The sequence below is a fragment of the Pristis pectinata genome, chromosome 19, assembly GCF_009764475.1.
Source record: "Pristis pectinata isolate sPriPec2 chromosome 19, sPriPec2.1.pri, whole genome shotgun sequence".
NCBI lineage: Eukaryota > Metazoa > Chordata > Chondrichthyes > Rhinopristiformes > Pristidae > Pristis > Pristis pectinata.
The window spans coordinates 334,972-361,569 of NC_067423.1; the positions used below are offsets into that span (position 1 = coordinate 334,972).

Below are 26,598 nucleotides of genomic sequence, written 5' to 3' on the forward strand. Positions count from 1 at the left end.
GCACTTCATGATGGTGGATGTCAGAGGCTCAGTATCTCTTGTCAGACTCTTGCCAGCCTTGCCCTTCACTCTAACAGGAACATGGTGTCCTTGAATACTCTCTATCTCACTTCTAAAAGCCTCCCACTTGCCAAACATTCCTTTACCTGTAAAAAGCCTCCCCCAATCAACTTTTGAAAGCTCTCTTCTCATATCATCAAAAATGGCCTTGCCCCAATTTTGAACTTTAACTTGTGGACCAGTCATATCCTTTTCCATAACCATTTTCAAATTAATAAAATTATGTTCACTGGTCCCAAAGTGCTCCCTCACTAACACAATTCAGTTGCTTGCCCTGCCTTATATCCCGAGGAGGTCGAGTTTGCCCCCTCTCTGATGAGGCCATTTACGTATTGATTGACAAATTTTTCCTGAATATGCTTACTAAGTTCCTCCCCCTTAACACTATGGTAGTTACTTGGAAAGTTAAAATCTCTTACTACTACCACTTATTCTTATAGCTATTTGCGATCTCCCTACATATTTGCTACTCTAATTCCCGCTGACTAATGGGAGGCTCATAGTACAATCCCATCAAGGTGATCAGCCTCTTCTTAGTGCTCATTTCTACCCATATAGCCTCACTGGATAATACATCAAGAATATCCTCTCTAACTGTTGTGATGTTCTCCCTAATCAAAGACAGAACTCCTCCTCCTCGCTTACATCCACCTCTATCTATCCAATAGCATCTGTACCCTGGAACATTGAGTTACCATCCCTCTCTCAGCTATGTTTCTGTAACAGCTACAATATCCCAGTTCCATGGACCTATCCACACTGTGAGTTCACCTGCCTTACCTGTCAGGGTTTTTGCATTGAAATAAGTGCAGATAATTCAGCAGTCTTCCCTTGTTCCCTGCCATGCTCCTGCTTGTCCTATCCACTGAACTTACTCTCTTCAACTTCTGTATTTACCTTAGCTTTCTTATCTGCCTCATCACTGCTTTGGGTCCCACCCACCCACCCCCATCCCTGCCAGACTAATTTAAACCCTCCCGAGTAGCATTAGCAAATTTTCCTACCAGGATAAACCCGTCCCTTTGGTACAGGTCACCTCTGCACCAGAAGAGATCCCAGTGGTCCAAAAGTCTGGATCTCTGCCCCTGCATAAGCTCCTCAGCCACGCATTCACTTTTTTGAAGAGGCTTCCATGAAAGATCCATGGTTTCTTAACTTTCACAAGATACATATCTTTCTTCAAAGCACCATCTACCAAAAATCAGTCTCAAATTGCCAACCTTGAAATTGCAGAAACAGCTCAAGATCAGGTTGAGACAACAGCCAATGCCCTCAGGTCCTGAAACCAGCACATAATGGCACCATCATGCAAGTGGAACTCCCTCATATCTAACAGATTTTGTAACAAAGTAAAGAATGTGAAGAATATAAAGTTTAAGAGAATCAAACACTTCTTTTAATTAACAAGGGTGTACATTTGTTAAGTAAAATAAATCTAAAAAGAAAGCTCATTATGGACTCAGATCAAGGGAATTATATTGGGGAATAAGGAAATGACAGTGAAATTAAATAAAAATATTTTGCATTTGTCTTACATAGAACAGTACAGCACAATACAGGCCCCTTGGCCCACAATGTTGTGCCGACCTTTAAACCTCTCCGAAGACTATCTAACCCCTTCCTCCCACATATCCCTCTATTTTAAATTCCTCCATATGCTTATCTAGTAATCTCTTGAATTTGACCAATGTACCTGCCTCCACCACCGCCCCAGGCAGCGCATTCCATGCCCCAACCACTCTCTGGGTAAAAAACCTTCCTCTGATATCTCCCTTGAACTTCCCACCCATTACTTTAAAGCTATGCCCTCTTGTATTGAGCATTGGTGCTTTGGGTAAAGGGTGCTGGTTGTCTACTCTATCTATTCCTCTTAATATGTTGTATATATCTATCATGGCTCCTCTCATCCTCCTTCTCTCCAAAGAGTAAGGCCATAGCTCCCTTAGTCTCTCCTCATAATGCATACTCTCCGAACCAGGCAGCATCCTGGTAAATCTCCTCTGCACCCTTTCCAACACTTCCACATCCTTCCTATAATGAGGCGACCAGAACTGGACACAGTACTCTAAATGTGGTCTAACCAGTGTTTGATAGAGCTGCATCATCACCTCGCGGCTCTTAAATGCGATCCCTCGACTTATGAAAGCTAACATCCCATAAACTTTCTTAACTACCCTATCCACCTGTGAGGCAACTTTCAGGGATCTGTGGATATGGATCCCGAGATCCCTCTGCTCCTCCACACTACCCAGTATCCTGCCATTAACTTTGTACTCTGCCTTGGAGTTTGTCCTTCCAAAGTGTACCACCTCACACTTCTCCGAATTGAACTCCATCTGCCACTTCTCAGCCCAGCACTGCATCCTATCAATATCCCTCTGCAATCTTCAACAATCCTCTACACTGTCCACAACACCACCAACCTTTGTGTCATCTGCAAACTTGTCAACTCACCTTTCTACCCCCTCATCCAAGTCATTAAAAAAAACGCATCTACAACCGGTACCTCAGCCGCATCTACAGGCGGTGCCTCTGGTGCATCTACAGGCAGCAAATTCCAGATTCCAGACATCTGCTGAATAAAAAAGCTTTCTCTAAAACATCTCTTAATACCTTCCCCTTTATTACCTGTGATCTCTAGTCCATGACCATCCACCAAAGGGATCGACCTCCCTCCCACCATCCACTATGCCCAGACCCCTCATCTCCCCTCAGCCTTCTCTTCTCCAAGAAAAGCAGTTACAGTCCGTAGAACTGGGAACTAGGCACACCTTTGGCCCACTGCATCCACACTAAACATTGAGCCCCCATTTATGCTAATCCTATTTTATTTTCCCCGCAGTCCCATCAACTTCCTCTTGCCATTCACCTACACACACAGATTCTACCACATCCACACACTAGGGGCACTTTTAGGTCACCAATTAACCTACCGACCTCTACTTGTTTGTTTTGTGGGAGGAAACTGGAGCAGCCGGAGAACATGCAAACTCCACACAGACAACAAATATGAGGCAGCAGCTCTTGTGCTCTTCCCACAGTGTCTCCCTAATATGTAACTGGAATCCCACATTCCAGGAGGGGTTTGGAGGGATATGATCCAGGTGCAGGTAGATGTGACAGGCAGAAGATCAGGTCGACATGGACTAGATGGGCCGAAGGGCCTATTTCTGTCTGTAGTACTCGATGACTCTATGAACCTTCCTCAAAAATCTTTTCTGGGCCCTCTCAGATGTCTTCATATCCTTCTTCGAATGTGGTGACCAGAATTAAACACAATACTCCAGTATGTCCGGACACATGTTTTTATAAAGGTTCAGCTTAATTTCCCTATGTCCCCATTGGTATAGCCCAGAATTTGTCTGTGTGAAGTTTGTGCGTTCTCCTCGTGTCTGTGTGGGTTTCCTCCGGGTGCTCCGGTTTCCTCCCACATTCCAAAGACGTACAAGTTAGGAAGTTGTGGGCATGCTATGTTGGCGCCAGAAGCTTGGCGACACTTGTGGACTGCTCCCAAAGTACTCTACGCAAAAAGATGCATTTCACTGTGTTTTGATGTACATATGACTAATAAAGATATCTTATTTTGTTTTCCTTATTAACTATTTTCTCAACTTGCCCTGTTGCTTTCAGCAAGTTGTGTCCTGACCCCTCTGCTCACACATCCCTTTCAGAACAAAAGCTTGTCTCTCCTCATTATCCCTACCAATTCTTTCACCTCATAAATATTCATAAGAGTCACAGAGTCCTTCAGCACAGAAGCAGGCCCTTCGGCCCACCTTGTCCATGCTGACCATTCTGCTAGTCTGCACTAATCCCATTTGCCCACATTAGGCCCATATCCTTCTATACCTTGCCTGTCTAAACATCTCTTAAATGCAGATTGCATCTGGTTCAACCACCTCCTCTAGCAGCGTATTTCAGGTATCAACCACTTTCTGTGTAAAAAACTTATCCTTCAAATCCCCTTTAAAATACATTCCTCTCATCTTAAACCTATGCCCTCAAGAGTTTCATACCCCTACCACGAGAAAAGGATTTTGATTATCTACTCTATCTAGGCCCCTCATAATCTTATAGACTGCTATCAAGGTCACTCATCAGCCTCCTTCACTTCCAGAAAAACAGGACCAGTTGATACAATTTCTCCCCATAACTAAAGTCCTCCAATCCAGACAATATTCTGGTGAATCTCCTCTGCAATGTCCAGTGCAACCACCACACAGTGGGGCAACCAGAACGTCACACAGTACTCCGTGCGGTCTAACCGGTGCTTTATAAAGTTGTTACATAACACATAACATCCCAACTTTTGTGTTCCATGTCCTGACCTATGAAGGCAAGGACGCCACATACCTTCATTATCACCCTATCCACCTGTGTTGCCATTTTCAGGGAACTGTGGACTTGAGCCCCAAGGTCCCTCTGTCATCAACATTCCTTAGCGCCCCACCATTTACTGCTTACGTCCTACCCCTACGTGACTTCACAAAATGCATTACCTCGCACTTGTCATGATTAAATTCCATCTGCCAACACTCTGCCCAACATTCTGTCTGATGTATATCCTGCTGTAGCCTTAGACAACCTTACACTATCCACCACACTATCAACTTTCATGTCATCTGGAAACTTATTTATCATACCTTCTACATCCACATTCAAGGCAGTAATTTATGTCACAAACAACAAGGGTCACAGCACTGATCCCTGTGGTATGCCACTGGTCACAACTTCTCGATTAGAAAAGCATCCTCCCACCACTACCCTCTGCATCCTTTCACTGTCAATTTTGGATCCCATTAGTCGGCTCACCTTGGATCCCATGTACGGCATCTTCTGTTCAAGCATACCATGCAGGACCTTATCAAATGCCTCACTAAAATCCATATACATGTCTACTGCCCCACCTTCATCAACCTTCTTAGTTATCTCCTTAAAAAACTCAGTCAAATTAGTGAGGCAATAAACTTCATCTATCACCTATGTGCCCATTCTATCAGCCTGATTATATCCTGGTGCAATCTATCAATATCCTCTTTAGAGTTCATAATACTGCCAGGTTTTGTATCATCTGTAAATTTAGAAATTGCTGCTTGCATCCCCAAGTTTAAATCACTAATACAGAACAAAAAAAGCAATTGTCCCAACTCTGATCCCTGGGGAATGCCATTATCAATCATCCTCCAGACTGAAAAGTAGCCATTCGCTGTGATCCTCTGTGGCCTGATACTTAGCTGAATGTGTCTCCATGCTATCAATGTCCCTTTTGTGCCACATGCTTCAACTTTGTTGGTAAGGCTTTTATATAACATTTTCCATAATTCCATAAGTTCTTGAACAGTTCCTACTCATTGGAAGGTAATAAGTGTAACACCAATATCGAAGCAAGGAGGAAGAGAGAAAATAGGATATCAGTATTTGGGAAAATGCAGGAATCTGTCATTAGGAACGTGCTAATAGAACACTTTGAAAATTCGTGTAGGATTTGGCAGAATCAACATGAATTAATGAAAGAGAAAGCACGTTTCTTAAATCTAATCTGTAACTCGCAGAACTGATCAACTACCTCAGCACCCCACACATCTGGGGTGGAAATCTAATCTGTAACTGGCAGAACTGATCAGCTACCTCAGCGCCCCACACATCTGGGGTGGAAATCTAATCTGTAACTGGCAGAACTGATCAGCTACCTCAGCGCCCCACATGAACCTGAGGGACAGCCTCAAGAGAAGAAATGAAGTTCTGCCTTTTCTATTTCTCATTAACACTTGATTCAAGGAGTCATAAGTTAGTTGATTGATTCAGGATCCAGACAAGAGAAGACTGATTATTTTGATTACTGTGGTTATTTCCAATGATATCTTTACTTCTGACATATTTGTAAGTAAAGTATAGGTTACTATAGATCCCTATATAGAACATATGTTGACTTTAAATAAACACGTAATATAAAAGATGAGCCTCAAAGCTAACTTAACCCAGAAGATAGAGAAAATGAAAACAAGGAGTGATGTCCCACTGTTTGTTACAGATGACTTATCTGTGTGTGCAGCCTTCCTCAGTTGTTTAGATAAGTGATCATTCTTTCACTGTGAGCCTATGTCAATGGATTCTGTAACCATAGTGAACAACAAAATTGCACTAGTCCAGCCCTACAATCTGATCACATCCCTTGACCAAAATCAAGACCAAGAATTAAAAGCAGAAAATGCCAGATATTGCAGATAAGGCAGCAACTGAGAAAAGAGAAACAGACTTTGCATTTCAATCACTGAAATGATCTTTGAGTGATGAACAGTCTTGTGTCTCTCTCCATGGATATAACCCGACTTGCTGACAAGCTCTAGCTTTCCCTGTTCTTGTTTCAGATTTCTTGCATTTTTTTTCACCGCCCCTGTTTCCAGTGACATTGCTTCTTGGTGCAGATTTCTATAAAGAACAAGATTTTACTGATGTTGTGAATTCTAACTCTCTATATAGGACCTTTTCTCTGAGTATTTTACATGTGGTTATTCTAAATTGTCTTTTTTATTAACCTAGTTTGAAATAAAGTGTAGAATTGTAGATTTATAGAATCATTACTGTGACAAAGAAGACATTCCCTCCAGTGCTGGTTCCTGTAGAGTAATCCACTTACTGCCTTTCAACCACATTTCCCCAAAGCCCTGACAATTACTTTCCTTGTAGTGCTGATCTAATTCCCTTTAAGGGCCTAACGTGACTCTATTGCTACCACCATTGTGGTAAATGAGAAAAAAAAGCACATCTTTCATGGATCAAACACAACAGAGAAATACAACTGTCTCTGGGAATAAAGTGTCCTTGAAGTGATTATAGTCCTTAGGTTGCAGAAGTGGTATTAAAGGCAGCTTCAATGCATCAACACCATGGTACAAAGGATGATAAACCAGAAATGGCATTTATTATATCAGGGACTACTCCATAAAAGAAAAAATCAATGAATGGGTATGACGTCTATCAAACTGTGACTTAGTAAATTAAATTTTCCAGTGTGATAGGGAAGAGTCCACTTACCTTCTGTGAGCTTGCCTGTTTGCTCCGCAGATCCCCCAGGAACGACCTTGGCAACATAAGCACCAATTTCTCCATTTCGTCCTGGAATTTCTTTCCCACCAATAATCCTGATTCCCAATCCATTTCCTGATTTAACAATAAATAAATATTAACAGTGGGAAGTAACAAGTGTCTTGAACTATATATTTCCAAGTTACTTCTACTCGAATTTCCTGTTAGCATGGTTGCTTGATCACTTCACACAGTAGGAGCGTAGATGTCTCAACCCTGCTATTCTTGATTTGGTAAGTTCCAAGTTTCAGTAGGTCTCTGGAGGACTACACAGAGTAAAACATTGAAACACTTAAATTCTTCATGCACATGATGTCAACCAATTGGCTGAATATTTGGCTCACTGTAAGAACAGACTATGTCTTTCAGATGAGGAATGGCAGCATGCTAATGAGGTGAAGAAAACAATGTGTTAAGTTGGACATTTCATTAAAGCTGCACAGAAAAAGTCATGTTTCTACTTCAGAAAACATGAGCAAAGTATCCAAGTATTGTCTTATGAAGGATTCTTCATCTTCTGTTTGGGATGAAGCAACCATAGAACCAAAGAACAATACAGCACAATACAGGCCCTTCGGCCCACCATATTATGCCGACCTTCAAACCACTCCTAAGACTATCTAACCCCTTCCTCCCACATAACCCTCTATTTTAAATTCCTCCATATGCTTATCTAACAATCTCTTGAACTTGACCAATGTATCAGCCTCCACCACCACCCCAGGCAGGGCATTCCATGCACCAACCACTCTCTGGGTGAAAAACTTCCCTCTGACATCTCCCTTGAACTTCCTACCCATTACCTTAAAGCCATACCCTCTTGTATTGAGCATTGGTGCCCTGGGAAACAGGCACTGGCTGTCCAGTCTATCTATTCCCCTTAATATTTTGTACACCTCTATCATGTCTCCCCTCATCCTCCTTCTCTCCAATGAGTAAAGCCCTAGCTCCTTTAGTCTCTCCTCATAATACATACTCTCTAATCCAGGCAGCATCCTGGTAAATCTCCTCTGCACAAGGAGGCAACTTATACAGTCATAAAGCAATACAACATGGTGACCATGAGTCCATGTCGACCATGGTGCCCACCCAACTAGTCCCCATTTCCTGCGTTTGGCCCAAATCCCTCCAGGCCTCTCCCCTCCATGTACCTATCCAAGCGCTTCTTAAATGATACTGTTGTACCTGCCTCACCCACTTCCTCTGGCAGCTCTTTCCATATACTCACCACCCACTGCGTGAAAAAGTTTCCCCTCAGGTCCCTTTTAAATCATTCCCCTGTCACCCTAAATCTATGTCTCTAGTTTTGGACTCCCCTACCCTGGACAAAAGACTGTTACCATCCACCTCATCTATGCCTCTCATAATTTTAAAGATTTCTATAAGGTCATCCCTGATTCTCCTACATGCCAAGGAATGGAGACCTAGCCTGGCCAACCTCTCCCTATAACTCAGGCCCTCTAGTCCTAGCAACATCCTCGTAAATCTTCTCTGCACTCTTTCCAGTTTAACCATGTCTTTCCTATAACAAGGTGACCAAAACTGTACACAAAGTGCGGCCTCACCAATGACTTACACAACTGCAACATAATATCCCAATTCATATACTCAGTGCCCTGACTGATGAAGGCCAGATGCTATGCATCTTTTTCACTACCCTTTCCTGTGACTCCACCTTCAATGAACTATGCACTTGTACTCCTAGGTCCGTCTGTTCCATTACACTCCCTAGTGCCCTACCATTCATAGTATAAGTCCTACACTGGTTTGACAATCCAAAATGCATCACCTCACACTTATCTGTATTGAAATCCATTTGCCAGTCCTTGGCCCACTTCCCTAACTGATCAAGATCCCCCCATAATCTAAAATAACCTTCTTCACTACCAACAACACCTTCTAATTTCATGTCATCCGCAAACTTACTGATCAAGCCTTGTGCATTCGCAGCCAAATCATTTCTATAGATGATAAATAACAAGGGTCCCAACATGGACCCCTGCAGCACACCTCTAGTTACCGGCCTCCATTCTGGGAAACAACCTTCAACCACCACCCTCTGCTTCCTACCTCTGAGATAATTTTGAATACATCTAACCAGCTCTCCCTGGATTCCATGGGACCTAACCTTCTAGACCAGCCTACCATGTGGGACATTGTGGAAGGCCTTGCTAAAGTCAAAATAAACAAATTTCATCCAAATAAATGTCTTGAGAAGAGAGTGAGTGATAGTTGAGGATGGGGCAAGTCATCACAGATACATTGATGAACACAGGACTGGGGGTGAGGGCTTCTGCAGAAATAGGATATAGATTCATTGACTAGTTTAATTTCATATACACTGGGGTGTAATGAAATTCCTTGCTTGCATGAAGTTGGGTAGAGCATTGGCAGATGGAATTTAATCCCAACAAGTGCGAGGAGATGCATTTTGGGAAGTCAAATAAGGGGTAGGACATAAACAGTAAATGGTAGGGCACCAAGGAATGTTGATGAACAGAGAGACCTCGGAGTCCAAGTCCATATGTTCCCTGAAAGTGGTAACGCAGGTGGATAGGGTGGGGAAGAAGACATATGGCATGTTTGCTTCATAGGTCAGGGCATAGGGTACAAGAGTTGAGATGCTATTTTGCAACTTTGCAATACACTGGTGGTGCCTTACTTGGAGTATTGTGAGCAGCTCTCGCTCCCACACGACAAGAAGGATGTGATTATGCAGGAGAGAGTACAGAGCAGATTCACCAGAATGTTGGCTGAATTGGAGGAATTTAGTTATGGGGAGAGATTGGATGGCCTGGCCATGATTTCCCTGGAGTGAAGGATGCTGATATATCTCCAATAGAGATGCATGAAATTTTAAGAGCTGTTGATTGGGTAGATAGTCAGAATCCCTTTCATAATTTTATATGTTTCTATAAGATCTCCTCTCATTCTTCTGAATTCCAGCGAGTATAGTCCCAGGCGACTCAATCTCTCCTTATAGGCTAACCCCCTCATTTCCGGAATCACTCTGGTGAACCTCCTCTGCATTGCCTCCAAAGCTAATATATCTTTCCTCAAGTAAGGGGACCAGAACGGCAGTCAGTACTCCAGGTGTGGCCTCACCAGTACCCTGTACAGTTGCAGCATAACCTCCCTGCTCTTAAATTCAATCCCTCCAGCAATGAAGACCTTCTTGATAACCTGTTGCACCTACAAACCAACTTTTTGTGATTCATGCACAAGCACTCCCAAGTCCCTCTGCACAACAACATGCTGCAGTCTTTCACCATTTAAGTAATAATGTGAACTTCTATTTTCCTTTCCAAAGTGGATGACCTCACATTTACCAACATTGTACTCCATCTGCCAGACCCTTGCCCATGCACTTAACCTATCTGAGGAAAAGGTTTTTTTTAACAGAGAGTGGTTGATAGCAGGAACTCACTGCCAGAGGAGGGGGTGGAATCAGATACAATCGTTATGTTTAGGAGACATTTACACAGGCACTCCAATAGGCAAAGAATAGAAGGATACAGGCCAAATAAATGAGATTAGTGTAGATAGGCAAAATGGTCAGCATGGACCCGGTGTCCCGAGTAGCTCAGTGATCTAAGAGTATGACCATGCTGTGCGACTGTCTCTGTGCTGTATGACTGACTCTGTGCTGTATGACTGACTATGCTGTGCGACTGACTCTGTGCTGTATGACTTGACTATGCTGTGCGACTGACTCCAAGACTTGTGCTGTGTGACTCTGAGTCTAGGTTGCTCTGCAATGGGAAAATCTCCCAGCATTCCCTCTTAAGCCCCATCAGAATCAAAACGCTTATCATTCTTCCAAAAACCAAGTTTTTACACAGAGAGCGGTGGGTGCCTGGAATGTGCTGGCAGGGATGGTGGTGGAAGCAAGTATGATAGAGGCGTTTAAGAGGCTTCTAGACAGACACATGAACACGCGGGGAACGGAGGGATATGGACCATGTACGGACAGAAGGGATTAGTTTAAATTTGGCATCTTGTTCGGCAGAGACATCGTGGGCCAAAGGGCCTGTTCCTGTGCTGTATTGTTCTGTAAACCAGTAAGTATAGGTATAACCAGCTCAATCTTTTCTCAGCAGACAATGCCAGAAATCAACCTGATGAACCCTCTCTACATTGTAATCCAGGTGTGACGTCACCAGCACACTCTGTAGTGTAGCAAGGCTTTTATAATAAAAACAGCAAAAATCTCAGGAGGTCAGGCAGCATCAGTAAAAGGGGAAACAGAGTCAAGTTTTCAAGTTGGAAACGTATCAACGGAACTGGGAAAGAGAGATAAAAAGGTAATATTAAGTTGCAGAGAAGGTAGGTGGAGAATTGGGTGTCGGACAAGTGCGAGGTGTTACATTTTGGTAAGTTAAACCAGGGCAGGACTTGCACAGTAAATGGCAGGGCCCTGGGGAGTGTTGTAGAACAGAGAGACCTGGGGGCACATAGCTCCCTGAAAGTGGCGACATAGGTAGACAGGGTGGCGAAGAAAGTGTTTTGCATGTTTGCCTTCATCATTCAGGGCACTAAGTATAAGAACTGGGACACCATGTTACAACTGTACAAAGACATTGGTGAGACCACACTTGGAGTATTGTTCTGGTCACCAAACTCTGAAAGTGATGTCTTTAAACTGGAAAGTGTGCAGAAAAGGATGTTACAGGGATTGGAGGGCTTGAGTTATAAGGAGGGATTGGTTAGGCTGGGCTCTTTTACTTGGAGCTTAGGAGGCTGAGGGGTGAACTTATAGAGGTATATAAAATCCTGCGAGGCACAACCAAGGTGAATGGTAACAGTCTTTTTACTAGGTTAAGGAAGTCTAAAACTAGAGGGCATAGATTTCAGATGAGAGGGGAAAAATTGAAAGGGACAAAAGGGGAAAGGGTTTCATCCAGAGGGTGGTGAAAATCAGGAACGAGTTGCTAAATGAGGCAGATAAAATTACAACATTTAAAAGGCATTTGGACAGGTACTTGGATAGGAAAGGTTTAGAGGAATATGGGACTAGTTCAGGTCGGCAACTTAGTCAGCATGGACAAGTTGGGCTGAAGGGCCTGTTTCCATGCTGTATAATTCAAAACTCCATGACTCTATGAACAGGACAAAAAAAACATCAGTGGTAGGGCGAGACCAGGTCAATGGATTAATGGGACAGTCAGGGGGTGATTACGTCTCTTTGTCTGTTGTATGTTCTCTATGGCTGTGATATGGCACATTCTCAGCAGGTCAGGCTGTACGAATGGTGAGAGAACACTGAGTCATAGTCACAGTTGGATAAAGTACAGTGGAAAGTTCTGAAGCAGACAGAGTTAGCAAGTTAACTAAAGTTGAGGAATTTGATATTGAGGTGGTCAGCACAGACATTGTGGGCCGAAAGGCCTGTTCCTGTGCTGTACTGTTTGATGTACGTTCTATGAAACATAAAGGCTGCAACGTGCCTAGACACATGAAGTGGTATTCCTCAAGCTTGCATTGAGCCAGTGCGGGAGGCCACAGACAGGACAGAGTAGGAATGGTTGGTGTCATGGTGCTGAGCTCACCCATGCTAACTGTGATGCCCATCTCTGCTAATCCCATTTACCAGCACTTGGTCCATAGCCTTCTCCACCTTGGTGATCAAATGCCCCACCAGGTACTTCTTAAATGTTGTGAGGCCATAAAACCATAAGACATAGGAAAAGAATTAGGCTATTCAGCCCATCAAGTCTGCTCTGCCATTCGATCATTGCTGATTTATTTTTCCCTCTCCACCCCATTCTCCTGCCTTCTCCCTGTAACCTTTGACACCCTCACTAATCAAGAACCTATCAACCTCTGCTTTAAATATACCCAATTCCACAGATTCACCACCCTCTGGCTGAAGAAATTCTTCCTCATCTCTGTTCTAAAGGGACAGCCTTTTATTCTGATGCTGTGCCCACTGGTTCTAGATTCTCCCACTACGAGAAACATCCTCTGCACGTCCACTCTGTCCAGTCCTTTCATACACAGTAGGTTTCAATGAGGTCTCCCTTCATTCCTCTAAACTCCAGTGAGTACAGGCCCAGAGCCATCAAATGCTCCTCATACGTTAACCTTTTCATCCCCGGGATCATTCTTGTAAACCTCCTCTGGACTTTCTTAGATATGGGGCCCAAAACTGCTCACAATACTCCAAATGTGGTCTGACCAATGCCTTATAAAGCTTCAGCATTACATCCTTGCTTTTATATTCTAGTCCTCTTGAAATGGATTCTGACATTGAATTTGCCTTCCTTTCTACCAACTCACACTACAAGTTAACCTTTAGGGAATCCTGCACCAGGACTCCCAAGTCCCTCTGCACCTCTGATTGCTGAATTCACTCTCCATTTAGAAAACAGTCTTCACCTTTATTCCTTCTACCAAAATGCATTACCATACACTTCCCTACGCTGTATTCCAACTGCCACTTCTTTGCCCATTCTCCCAAACTGTCCAAGTCCTTCTCAGACTCCCTGCTTCCTCAACACTACCTGCCATTCCACCTATCTTTGTATCATCCACAAACTTGGCCACAAAACCAACAATTCCGTCATCCAGGTCATTGACATATAACGTGAAAAGTAGCGGACCCAACACCGATCCCTGCAGAACACCACTAGTCATAGAACATTGAACAGTACAGCACAATACAGGCCCTTCGACCCACAATGTTTTGCCGACCTTTAAACCTCACCTAAGACTATCTAACCCCTTTCTCCCACAAATCCCTCTATTTTAAATTCCTCCATATGCTTATATAGTAATCTCTTGAATTTGACCAATGTATCACATCTTTACTGTGATGACCAAATCTGCACAAAATGTCCCAGATGTGGCCTCACCAATGTTTTACAAAACTGCACCATAACTTCTCTGTTCTTATATTCTATGGCCTAGCTAATGAAGGCTAGTATCCTGCATGCCACCTTTACCACTCTATCTACCTGCCCTGTCACCTTCAGGGACCTTTGGATCTGCATTGCAGGAAAATAGCACAGAGTTAGATCATCTGTGATCTTAATGAATGGTGGATGTCTTACTCGTCTCTTATTTCTTTGGTTCTTAATACTTAAACAACCTGTGTTGACTCAGGGAAAAGTGTCAATATTTGCAATGATTTCTATGCAAATTTGGCATAGATACTTCACATTTTAACATTGGAACATATCATTTTTGCAGATGGTTTTTCAAACTAAATGGCCAAAATATCACAAAAAACTACACAGGCTAATCTGCAGGATAAATAATATATTAGATAAATGTGCCACGAGTTTAATTAATATTTAGTACAATTGGCAAGGAACATGTGGGTTATCACTCACAGACTAAAATTAATCAGAATCAGATTTATTATCACTGACATATGCTTCTTCCCCTCCGCTATCAGATTCCTGACGGTCCATGAACCCATGAACACTACCTTGTTATTCCTCTTTTGCACAATTTATTTATTTTTGTAACTTACAGTAGAACATAGAACAATTGCAGCACAATTCAGGCCCTTCAGCCCACAAAGCTGTGCCGAACATGTCCCTACCCTAGAAATTACTAGGCTTACCCATAGCCCTCTATTTTAGTCAGCTCCATATACCGATCTAACAGTCTCTTGGAAGACACTAACGTATCGGCCTCCACCACAATATCCGGCAGCCCATTCCAAGCATTCACCACTCTCTGAGTAAAAAACTTACCCCTGACATCTCCTCTATATCTACTCCCCAGCACCTTAAACCTATGTCCTCTTGTGGCCATCAATTCAGCCCTGGGGAAAAGCCTCTATCAATACCTCTCATCATCTTATACACCTCTATCAGGTCCCCCCTCATCCTCCGTCTCTCCAAGGAGAAGAGGCCGAGTTCCCTCAACCTGCTTTCATAAGGCATGCTCCGCATCCCAGGCAGCATCCTTGTAAATCTCCTCTGCACCCTCTCTATGGCTTCCACATCTTTCCTGTAGTGAGGCGACCAGAACTGAGCACAGTACTCCAAGATCCCTCTGTCCTCCACACTGCCGAGTCCTACCATTAAGACTATATTCCTCCAACATATTTGACCTACCAAATGAAATGTTTATGTCTTGCATTGTACTGCTGCCGCAAAACAACAAACTTCACAAAGGAAAGGGGAAAACAATACTGTCAGGAAGTCCCCATGTACCCGGTGCATGTGGTAGAATGTTGTTAATTTGGTGATGGAGCGATTAATTGGGTCACTGGGCCACTGCATTGAAACTCATTAATTAGGGATTAACCAAGCAATTAACCAGTCAGACAAAGATGTACCACTTGGTTGTCTTCTGAGAGATGTAGTTGGCCACAGGTTCCAATCTGTGGGAGCAAGGACCTTGGACATTACTGATAGATTTACACAGTGCAGACCCTGGGCAGCTCAGAAGCAGGGAGAGGTTAGACAGTACTTCATATGGCAGAGACAGACAGTATCAGGACACCAGCTCTACACTGGGGAGAATGGGAGGGAGGTGGGGCAGGAGGTCAGTGAGGGGGCGAGAAGAGTGGGGTAGTGACGGCCAATACAGTGAGGGAATGGAAGGGTTCAAAGAGTTTCACTTCCTTGCAGGTCTCCTGCCTGATCGCTGTGGGATTAAAACCTTTGGGATGCGGGAGATCTGAGGAACAAGTTTTTCGCACAGAGTGTGGTGGGTGTATCGAATGAGCTGCTAGAGGAAGTGGTAGAGGCAGGTACAGTCACAATGTTTGGACAGATACATGGATAGGAAAGGCTTAGAGGGATATGGGCCTAAAGGTGGTAAATGGGATAAGCAAAGGCAGACAGCATGGTCGGCATGGACGAGTTGGGCTGAAGGGCCTGTTTCTGTGCTGTGCGATTCTATGACGTGTCTCAGATTGTCCAACAATGGGCATGCCCTGGACACTGTGGTCCTAGTTACCCTACAATTCCAAAACAAGCATTGCATGAGGAACCCCAACCCTAAAGCATGGTCAGTACAGACATGGTCGGCCAAAGTTGTTCCTGTGTTATACTATGTTATGTTCTATGTTCAATGTGTGAATCCAAATACAAGTTTTGTCCCAAGCTTGTAGAAACAACAGAGGTCACTGGAAACTGTGTAGTTGTGGGAACCTGGTACACTTTGTTCACATCTGAGGAATTTGGAAACTAATTTCAGAAGAGAGGTTGAAAATCCCAAATGTATCTGATCCAGCCACACACTAAATAATCTTCCAAGGCAATCAGGAGGGCACACAATTCAGAAGCCTTTGCTGATGAATGTAAGTTTGTTCTGAATGTCAGGGTATATTTGGTTATACTCCTGAGATTGTGGCCTGTGACTATGGGTCAGAACCAACAGTAACTTAAAACTAAAATGACGACTATTTTCCAGACATCCAGAGCAGGAGGTTCTCACTCTGGGACTCGAGTCTACTACAAAAGACATTCATTAAATGCAACAAGGCCTTTTCCAACATCCTTGCAATGATCCACCAGATTACTATCAGTGAGTCATTATGCCTTTCTTCAAATGATTCATTGTTCATGTTAGTCACTTTGCTGTCAACATGATCGGAAGACCAGGCAAGGCTTGTGCTGTAACAACTTTCACTTCGATGATTCATGTTCTCATCAGTTTTCCTGAAATCTTAATTTCATTGTGTCCCAACATTGTAAGTGTAGAAGTGAGAATACAGTCTAGGTGATTCAGCCCTGGGTTATTACAATGGGGCTTCAACAAATCAAAAGCAACTCTGGATATTGGCAAGGTTTCATCAGGAGACATGCTTTTCTGAAATTGATTTAAATATAATATTTATCCCAGAGTGAATGAACCTATCAGACATAAATGGGATAAATATGATGTGCATCCAGATTTCATGTAACATTTTAAATACCATAATTTTTCAGCTAGATTGGATTTTTTCCCAGATCATTTTGTAACAAAAGACAGATATAATATTAATGGCTTGTTACTTTTTCCTAAAAGTTAAACAGGGGACTTTAACGAGATGATTGGTGAGTAGATTGGGTTCTAACAAACTAGACAGGTTTTAGACTGGATCAGTTGTGCCAAGGTTACACCTGATTGACCAGAGGATCTGGATCAGTGGCTGCTGGCTGTGTAACATCTGCAGGCAGGGTGGGTGAGGGATCGCTGGCAATGTAAAAACCAAACACAGATTGGGTGACCACTTAGCAGAGCACTTGTGTTCAGTCCACAGGTCAACCCTGAGCGTCCTGTCGCCTGCCACTTTAATTCACCGTCCCACTCCCACTTTGACCATTCTGTGGCCTCCATTACAATGAGGCCCAACACAAGCCTGGGGAACAGGACCTCATCTTCCATTAGGGCAGCTCCAGCCTGCTGGATTCGATATTGAATTCTACAACTTCAGGTAACTTGATTTCTCCGCCTGTATCAGTTGTCTTTCTGTGATACAGGCTCAGACGGTGTTTTTCCCTTTTTTTCTTTCTTTTCTCTCTGGGAGTGAAGGACATTCCTGGCCTGACCTACTGGGCATGTCTTCCTGCTCTGCATTTCACAGCCGCCACATGCTTTAACCTCCCTTATTTAGTTCCATGCTCCAACTTCCTTTTCTATCAGATTCCATCATTTGCAGCCCTTCGTCACCTCCACCTATCACCTCCCAGCCTCTCGTCAGTATTCCCACTCTCCCCTTCTCCATCTGCCTATCACCCCTCCTCACCTGGCTCCACCTATTGCCTGCCAGCTCTTGCCACATCCCTCCCCTCATCTCTTTATACTTGATATCTCTACTCTCTCAGTCCAGTTGAAGGGTCTCCACCCGAAACGCCAACTGTTCATTTCCCTTCACAGATTGTACGGTGGAGAGCATTATGACTGGTTGCATCACAGCCTGGTATGGAGCCTCCAATGCACAGGACCATGAGAGGGTGCAGAGGGTTGTAGACTCAGCCAGCTCCATCATGGGCACAACCCTCCCCACCATCCAGGACATCTTCAAGAGGTGGTGCCTCAGGAAGACAGCATCCATCACTAAGGACCATCACCATCCGGGATGTGCCCTCTTCTCATTACTACCATCGGGGAGGAGGTACAGGAGCCTGAAGACCCAGTCAGTGATTCAGGAACAGCTTCTTCCCCTCCACCATCAGATTTCTGAACGGTTCATAAACCATGAACACTACCTCGTTATTTATTTTTCTTGCGCTATTTATTTATTTTGTAATTTATAGTAATTTTATGTCTTTGCACTGTGCCGCTGCTGCAAAGCAACAAATTTCACAACATACAAGTCAATGATAATAAACCTGATTCTGATGAGCAGATTTCAGGAACAGAAATTGCCAGATCTTGTATTATCTTTACTTTCTCTTTTTTTAAATTATTTAATATAATTTCCTGGAATGTCCCATGGTTTGCAGGAGACGTTGACTCACTGAGCCTGTGCTGCCCACTGGATTTCTGTTATACAGCGAGGCTCATCTATAGCTTGTCCCTTGTTGCTGGAATACAATTTTGGCAACTCTGCTATGGACTCAATGGCCTCTTCCTGCTCCTGTGATCTAGTGATTCTGGCAACTTCTCTGCTACCCTGATCCTGCCTAAACTTTAAGGACCATTTGAGTCAAAACCCAGAGCTTTTGCAGTGGTACTGGCTCCCATGAATGAGTTGGGAATGAGTTTCCCGGAACGGCTGATGGGTGCGGCAAGGCAGTTGGAGTGTGGAGGAAGCGTGTTCAATGTGCACGGATGGAAGTGACTTTCACTTGAATTTCCGCTCTTTAATACCTACACTGTGAACGCACTTCAACTGGCAGCAAATCAGCTGGAAGGAAAACTTCTGACGAACGACCATCTAACTGGCAAAGATCAACTTCATGTAATAAAGATCTGTGAATGGTCACAGCACAAATTGTGGACCGACATGAAGGACTTCAAAACACATGAAATTGGATTCAAACATAAAATCATTGACAGCACCAAAGGAGGCCATTCAGCCCATCGTGTCTGCACCAGCTGTCTACTGGAGCATCTCACTAGTTCTGCTCACTGGCCTCTTCTCTTGCAAACTTTTCTTTGCCTTGTATTTATCTGATTTCCTCTTGAATGCCACAATAGAACCTGTCTCCGCCATATCTTCAGCCAGTGGAGTCCAACCACGTACTGTATGAAAAAAAGATTTTCCTCACAATGCTATTAATTCTCTTCCCCTTTAGTTCATGGCTATGACTTGTTGGTCATGACCCCTCCATTAACAGGAACACACTGCCACTATTTGTTCTATCGAGATCACCCATCACTTTATCTACTTCGATAAATCACTCCTCATCCTTTCCTTCTCTAAAAAAGTCCCAGCCTCTCCTTGTAATGTTGTCCTTCATCACCAGAACCATATTTTTATCTCCTCTGAACCCTCTCCAGTGCCTCCACACCTTTCCTGTAATAAAGGTGACCAAAACTGTGCACAGGACACCAGCTGAGGCTGGATCAGTATTTGATAAAGATTTGTGCAGCCACGCTCTAGACCTCTTTCTTCCTGAGACTTTTTAAGAACATTTTTCCTTATTCTTTCTACCCGAGATACATCACCTCATAAATTTTATCTGCCAACTATCTGCTCATTCCACCAACCTGTTTATATCCTGCTGCAGTTTATCACTATGCTTTTTGAAGTTCACAATACTAACAAGTTTTTAATACCAATAAATTTAGAAACTGTTGCCTGCACCCCGAAGTCTAAGTCATTAATAAAGCTAAAAATAAATCAATGGTTCTTACACTGATTGCTGGGGAACACCACTATTCCCCTTCTCCAGTCTGAAAGTCAACCATTAAACACAAAACTATTGTCTGTTAGTCAGCCAACTTAGTTCCCATTCTGTCAATCCTCCTTTTATGCTGCATCCTTCAACTTTGCCTGTGATGCAATCTTATCAAAAACCTTCTGGAAGTTTATAGTGACTACATCATCTCATCAATTCCATCCAAACACAGCAGCGGTTTAGTCTTAATCATCAGGAACATTGATTAGATCGTACATGGAAAGCTGACCTTAGAAGAAAGACCTTCAAATGTTAAGCACATTATAGCTTTATCCAGGACTTATTAATGTATATATCTTTTATAGGCTGAAGAAACTCATTGAATTTATCATGCTCAACATGTTTCACCTCAAAGTGCAGTCAATAGTGCAGCAATGAATAGGAATACAAACAGGTTGGGAAGGATACCTACACAAAGGACACACCAAGAGTGGGCAGGGGTGGAGGGGGTGTAATCCTTTTACCTGAGATTGTCTGGTCCTTCATATCCCTTTGAACTCTGACCCGAGAGTGGGGAAAGTTGTACTGAACAGGCTTCCCACTAATCTGCAGAATAACATTTGGAAATTATGTTTTAACATATTCTTCTTGAAATAGCAAAACAAATATTTTGGAGAAAGCTTGGCATATCATGAAGGAAAAAACATGAAACATACAGACGAACACATATTCACAATAGAACTGCAACCAAAGATGTAAAGATCAATAAGTCAAGCAGTCAATTCAGCGAGAAAGATCACCCAGCAGCTCAATGATTTCAACTGCAAACCAATCAAATATTCTTCTGTACAAAAACACTTTCCCAGCATCATATTAAAGTAATCTTAAACTAACAACACATGTGAAAATATGGAAAACAAATGCCTAGAATTGGATCCATTTGCTCACATTTTGGGGTAATTTGTGTGTAAAAGCCAATCTATACTCATCATAGACACTGCTGCCGTATTCATTGGGAAATTGGCTCAGGTGCATCAGGGTGTGATTCACTTTAATGGATCTGTTGTTTGTCCTGCATCAGATGTGCATCCAGTGAAATCATTTCACGTCTAACAGGTGATTCCCCATTTACTAACAGAAATTGCCTTTTAAAGGTATGAGCTTTGACCTGCATTTATAACTCATGGAAAGAGCAAACCCTTCTGCAAGTTGACAAAGAGATTCAAATTAAAGGCTCCTGATGTGGACATTGTTTTTATCCAGTCTCTGTCAGACTCATTTTTCCACACCTATTCTTGTTCACATGCATCAATGACAAACATCAAATCTTCTCTAAGTAATGCTCCTTAGAGCAAGATCTGCATTCATTTACTTCTTGATGAGCCTGTACCTTACAGTGGTTTGAGGCCACTCAGACTCCAGTCACTGTCTCATGGTAGCTGTCCAGCTACACAGGAGATCACCAAGGCCTCCTGCTATCCCTTCCCATTTCCCCTCAGCTTCATGGCAGCCTTTTGTGTGTGCTGTAGTGTGGCTACAGGGAGAGTGCTCGTGAAATGCTGACTCACATCTATCAGGAGCCACGTGGGCAAAGCTTTACCACGATTCAGCTTAAAATCCACAGAAGTATTTTTAACAGGTTTTCAACCAACTTTGTGATCTTTGTTGATCAATTGAGTCATCAGGGCACAGAAAGCTATGGACAAGTGCTGGTTAATATAAATATCAATCATTTAAATATCCATCAATCTCTAGAAAGTAACAAAATGCAATTTTAAAAGGGAATTATCATTCTGACTGGAATTTTTTATTTATTAAAGTGCACAGTAATTTTATCTTAGAACAAACTGGATTGAAATGCTGTCATTTGTTTTTTATTTGTTTCCACGTGGACATTCTCATGATACTTTACAGCTTCCAGGTGGTTGGATTGTGTATGGGGTTTCTTTGGAATTTAACTAGAGAATATATTGAAAGTGAGGGCTGTGGTTAGGGTTAATCTCCCTCCAGGCTTCAGCGACCTCTTCCTATAGCAATTACAACTTTGCTGGATCCACTCTTACATTGTGGATGTCACTAGAAACACTGTGAGCTGCTTCTGATCCTTTCATCCAGGAAACTGAAGAAATCAGTGGCTTGCAATGTCATATCCGAGTGCAGATAAGAGACAGGAAGACAAGAGGGCAATACCAGACTGGGTAAGAACCACAGGTTAAGGACTTGAAAAGGCTCTCTTGTGTTTTCATCAGGTTTCATTCCCCAAAATAAGTTTCATCTCACAAATTGGTGAAGGTTGTTGTAGGTTGCAACAAGATATGGACAGGATGCAGAGCTGGGTGGAGAAGTGGCAGATGGAGTTCAATCTGGAAAAGTGTGGTGATACACTGTGGAAGAACGAACTTGAAGGCGGAGTACTAGGTTAATGGCAGGATTCTTAATAGTGTGGAGGGACAGAGGGATTTTGGGATCCAAGTCCCTAGATCCCTCAAAGTTGCCGCGGAAGTTGATGGGGTGGTTAAGAAGGCGTATGGGCCTTCAATAGTCAGGGGATTGAGTTCAACAGCCGCAAGGTAATGTTGCAGCTCTATAAAACTCTGGTTAGACCACACTTGGAATGTTTTCAGTTCTGGTCACCTTATTATTGGAAGGATGCGGAAGCTTTAGAGAGGGTGCAGAGGAGATTTACCAGGATGTTGCCTGAATTAGAGAACATATCTTATGAGAAAATGTTGAGCAAGCTTGGGCTTTTCTCTTTGGAGTAACGCAGGATGAGAGGCGACTTGATAGAGGTGTATAAGGTTGTGAGGGGCATAGGTAGAGTGGACAGCCAGCACCTTTTCCCCAGGGTGGCAATGGCCAATACCAGAGGACACCTGTTTAAGGTCAGAGGAGGAATGTTCAGGGGAGATGTCAGAGGTAGGTTTTTACAAAGAGAGTGGTGGGTGCTTGGAACACACTGTCGGTGGTGGTGGTAGAGGCTGATACAATAGGGGCATTTAAAAGACTCTTAGATAGGCACATTGATATAAGAAAAATGGAGGGGTTTGGGCTGTGTAAGAGGGAAGGGTTAGATTAATCGTGGAGTAGGTTTATATGGGCCAGCACAACATTGTGGGCTGAAGGGCCCGTACTGTGCTGAACTGTTCTATGGTAAAACTGGTGTGGAAGTGCTTGTATATATAATTTCTCAGGAGGGCAGTAGATGTTGTCTACATGGACTTTAGTAAAGCATTTCACAGAGTCCTTCATGGTAGACTGGTCCAGGAGATTAAGTCATATGGGATCCACAGTGAGTTAGAACACAGAACATGGAACAGGCTCTTCGGCCCATGACTGGAGGCTACCTCATTAAATATACTTAAGACATGGTTAGATTAATGTTTTGTGTAGTAGGGGAATTAAGGGTTATGGGGAAAAGGCAGGTAGGTGGATATGAGTCCACGGACAGATCAGCCATGATCTCATTGAATGGCGGAGCAGGCTCGATGGGCCAGATGCCTCCTCCTGCTCCTATTTCTTATGTTCTTATGAGCATGATGCCAAATTAAACTAATCCCTACTGCCTGTACATGATCCATATCTCTGCATTCCCTGCGTATTCATGTGTCTATCTAACTATCTATGTTGGTAAGTTTCATACAAAATTGGCCTGCATATAGAAAAGAGAGGGTAGTAATGGAGGGGTGTTTTTCTGACTGGAGGTCTGTGAGCAGTGGTGTCCTTCAAGGATAAGTGCTGGGACCTCTGTTGTTTGTAAATATAAATATCGAACATAGAATATTACAGCACAGAACAGGCCCTTCGGCCCACAATGTTGTGCCAACGTAGCTAATCCCTTCTATCTGCAGAAGTCCCATATCGCTCCATTTTCCTCTTATCCATGTGCCCATCCAAGCCCCTCTTAAAAGTCCCCAGTGAATTTGCCTCCACCACCTTATCAGGCAACACATTTCAGGCATCCATCATTCTCTGAGTAAAAAAAATGTGCCCCTGATGTCTCTTCTGAACCTACCCCCTCTCATCTAAAATGCATACCCTCTAGTATTGGATCACTGAATAATGGGAAAAAGATATTGCTTGTTCACCCTATCTATGCCCCTCATAATTTTATGCACTTCCAACAGATCACCCCTCAGCCTCTGCTGCTCCAGAGAAAAGAGCCCCAGTTTGTCCAGCTCTCCTGATAGCACATGCCCTCTAATCCAGGCAGCATCCTAGTAAACCTCCTCTGCACCCTCTCTCCCTCTCTAAAGCCTTGACATCCTTCCTGTAGTGAGGTGACCAGAATTGCACGCAATACTCTAAATGTGGCCTAACCAGAGTTCTCTAGAGATGCATCACAACTTCTTGACTCCTGTACTCAATACCTCGATAAATGAAAGCAAGCATTCCATAAGCCTTCTTAACCACCCTATCTACCTGTGTAGCCACTTTCAGTGAGCCATGGATTTGCACCCGAATGTCTCTCTTCTCTTCAATACTGTTACGGGTCTTGCCCTTAACCATAGAACACTACAGCACAGAAAACAGGCCACTCGGCCCTTCTAGTCTGTGCCGAAATGGTATTCCGCTAGTCCCATTTACCTGCACCCAGTCCATAACCCTCCAGATCTCTCCCGTCCATGTATCTATCCAATTTATTCTTAAAATTCAAGAGTGAGCCCACATTTACTACATCAGATGGCAGCCCGTTCCATACTCCCACCCACTCTTTGAGTGAAGAAGTTCCCCCTAATGCTCCCCCTAAATTTTTCCCCTTTCACCCTAAAGCCATGTCTTCTCATACTTATCTCTCCTAATCTAGGTGGAAAGAGCCTACTCGCATTAACAGTGTACGGCCTCTTGACATTCGTCCCACCAACGTGCAACACCTCACATTTATCCGGGTTAAACTCCATCTGCCATTTCTCTGCCCACTTCTGCAACTGATCTATATCACGCTGTATCCATCGCCAGTCTTCTACACTATTCATAACTCCACTTTTGGTATCTTGGTATTGTCTGCAAACTTACTAACCCATCCATCAAGATACTCGTCCAGGTCATTTATGTACATCACAAACAGCAGAGGTCCCAGCACAGACCCCTGTAGAACACCACTACTCACAGGCCTTTAGCCCGAATGAGTCCCTCCAGCCACCATCCTTTGTCTTCTACAGGCAAGTCAGTTCTCGATCCACACAGTCAATTCTCCACTGACCCCATGCATCTGAACTTTCTTGATTAACCGATTATGTGGGACCTCGTCAAAAGCCTTACTGAAGTCCATATAGATGACATCCACAGCTCTACCTTCATCAATCTCTCTCGTCACCTTGTTAAAAAAACTCAACCAGTTTAGTAAGACACGACTTGCCCCGCACAAGGCCATGCTGGTTTTCCCTTATCAAGCCATTGGATTCCAGATACTCGTATATCCTATCTCGAAGAATTTTCTCCAGTAATTTCCCTACAACTGATGTGAGATTCACTGGTCTATAGTCTCCTGGATTTTTCCTTGTTCCTTTCTTAAATAGAGGAAAAACATTAGCCACTAGTCAGTCATGCAGGACCTCACCCGTGGTCAAAGATGATACAAAAATACTGGTCAAGGCCCCAGCAATTTCCTCTCTCACCTCCCTCAGTAACCTGGGGTATATCCCATCGGGCCCTGGGGACTTATCCACCTTAATACTGTTTGGGAGACCTAATACTACCTCCTCTTTGACCTCTAAATGCCCTAACACGTTTATGCCCTCAGTTACAATTTCTGCGTCCTGCATGTCCCTTTCCTGAGTAAATACTGAAGAGAAATATTCACTCAACCACATCCTCTGCATCCAAACATAGATTCCCTTCTTTATCCTTAATTGGTCCTGCCCTTTCCCTCGTTATCCTCTTATTCCTTAAGTAGGTATAGAATGCCTTTGGATTCTACACCTACCTAATCCGATTTGAAATGGACTTTTCATGTCCCCTCCTGGCTCTCCTAATTCCTTTCTTGAGTACATTTCTGGCTTCTTTATAATCCTCATATGCTTTATCTGATCCTAACTTCTGAAGCTCTACATACTTGTCCTTTTTCTTCTTGATCAAGTTCATCACCTCTGGACATCCAAGATTCCCTTATTTCCCCATTCATGTCCTTCCTTCTAATCGGGACATACTATCCTGTACCCTCTGTAATTGATCCTAAAACACTTTCCATATGTTTGCTGTGGACTTGCCAGCAAAAAGTTGTTCCTAGTTTACTCTACCTAGTTCCTGCCACATGCCTCATAATTAGCCCTGCTCCAATTTAAAACTCTCCCCACTAGCCCCATACTTATCCTTATCTACAGCTACCTTGAAAGTTAAGGAGCTGTGGTCACTGTTCCCCAATTGCTCACCCACTGATAGGTGAGTCACCTCGCCAGGCTCATTACTCAACACCAGGTCCAGAATAGCCTCTCACCTTGTTGGACTATCAACATATCGATTTAAGAACCCCTCCTGGATATAGCTAACAAATTCTGCCCCATCTAACCCCTTTGCACTAAAAAGGTCCCAATCCATATTTGGGAAGTTAAAGTCTCCCATGACCACAACCCTGTAATTTTTACACATTTCCCTCAATGTCCTGGTGGCTACTGGGAGGTCTATAGTACACCCCCAAGAGAGTGATTGCACCCTTCCTATTCCTGAGTTCTACCCATATAGACTCTGTATCCAAACCCTCCATAATGTCAGCCCAGAGTGC

The 26,598-nt window shown here is 43.3% G+C and overlaps 1 protein-coding gene across 14 annotated transcripts in view; it reads right to left on the minus strand.

Moving 5' to 3' along the window:
- The window catches only part of pcloa (piccolo presynaptic cytomatrix protein a), a 528,901-nt gene that overhangs the window by 260,806 nt on the left and 241,497 nt on the right, over window positions 1-26,598 (minus strand). For all 14 annotated transcript variants that reach the window (XR_007957842.1, XR_007957841.1, XR_007957844.1 and 11 more), the window contains 2 exons: window positions 20,405-20,486; window positions 7,096-7,221 (listed from right to left, as the gene is read on the minus strand). Coding sequence is in view for 11 of the 14 variants with exons in the window: in XM_052034279.1 (XP_051890239.1) it covers window positions 7,096-7,221; window positions 20,405-20,486 (208 nt within the window). In the remaining 3 variants the exon portion in view is untranslated. The remainder of the gene's footprint in view (window positions 1-7,095; window positions 7,222-20,404; window positions 20,487-26,598) is intronic.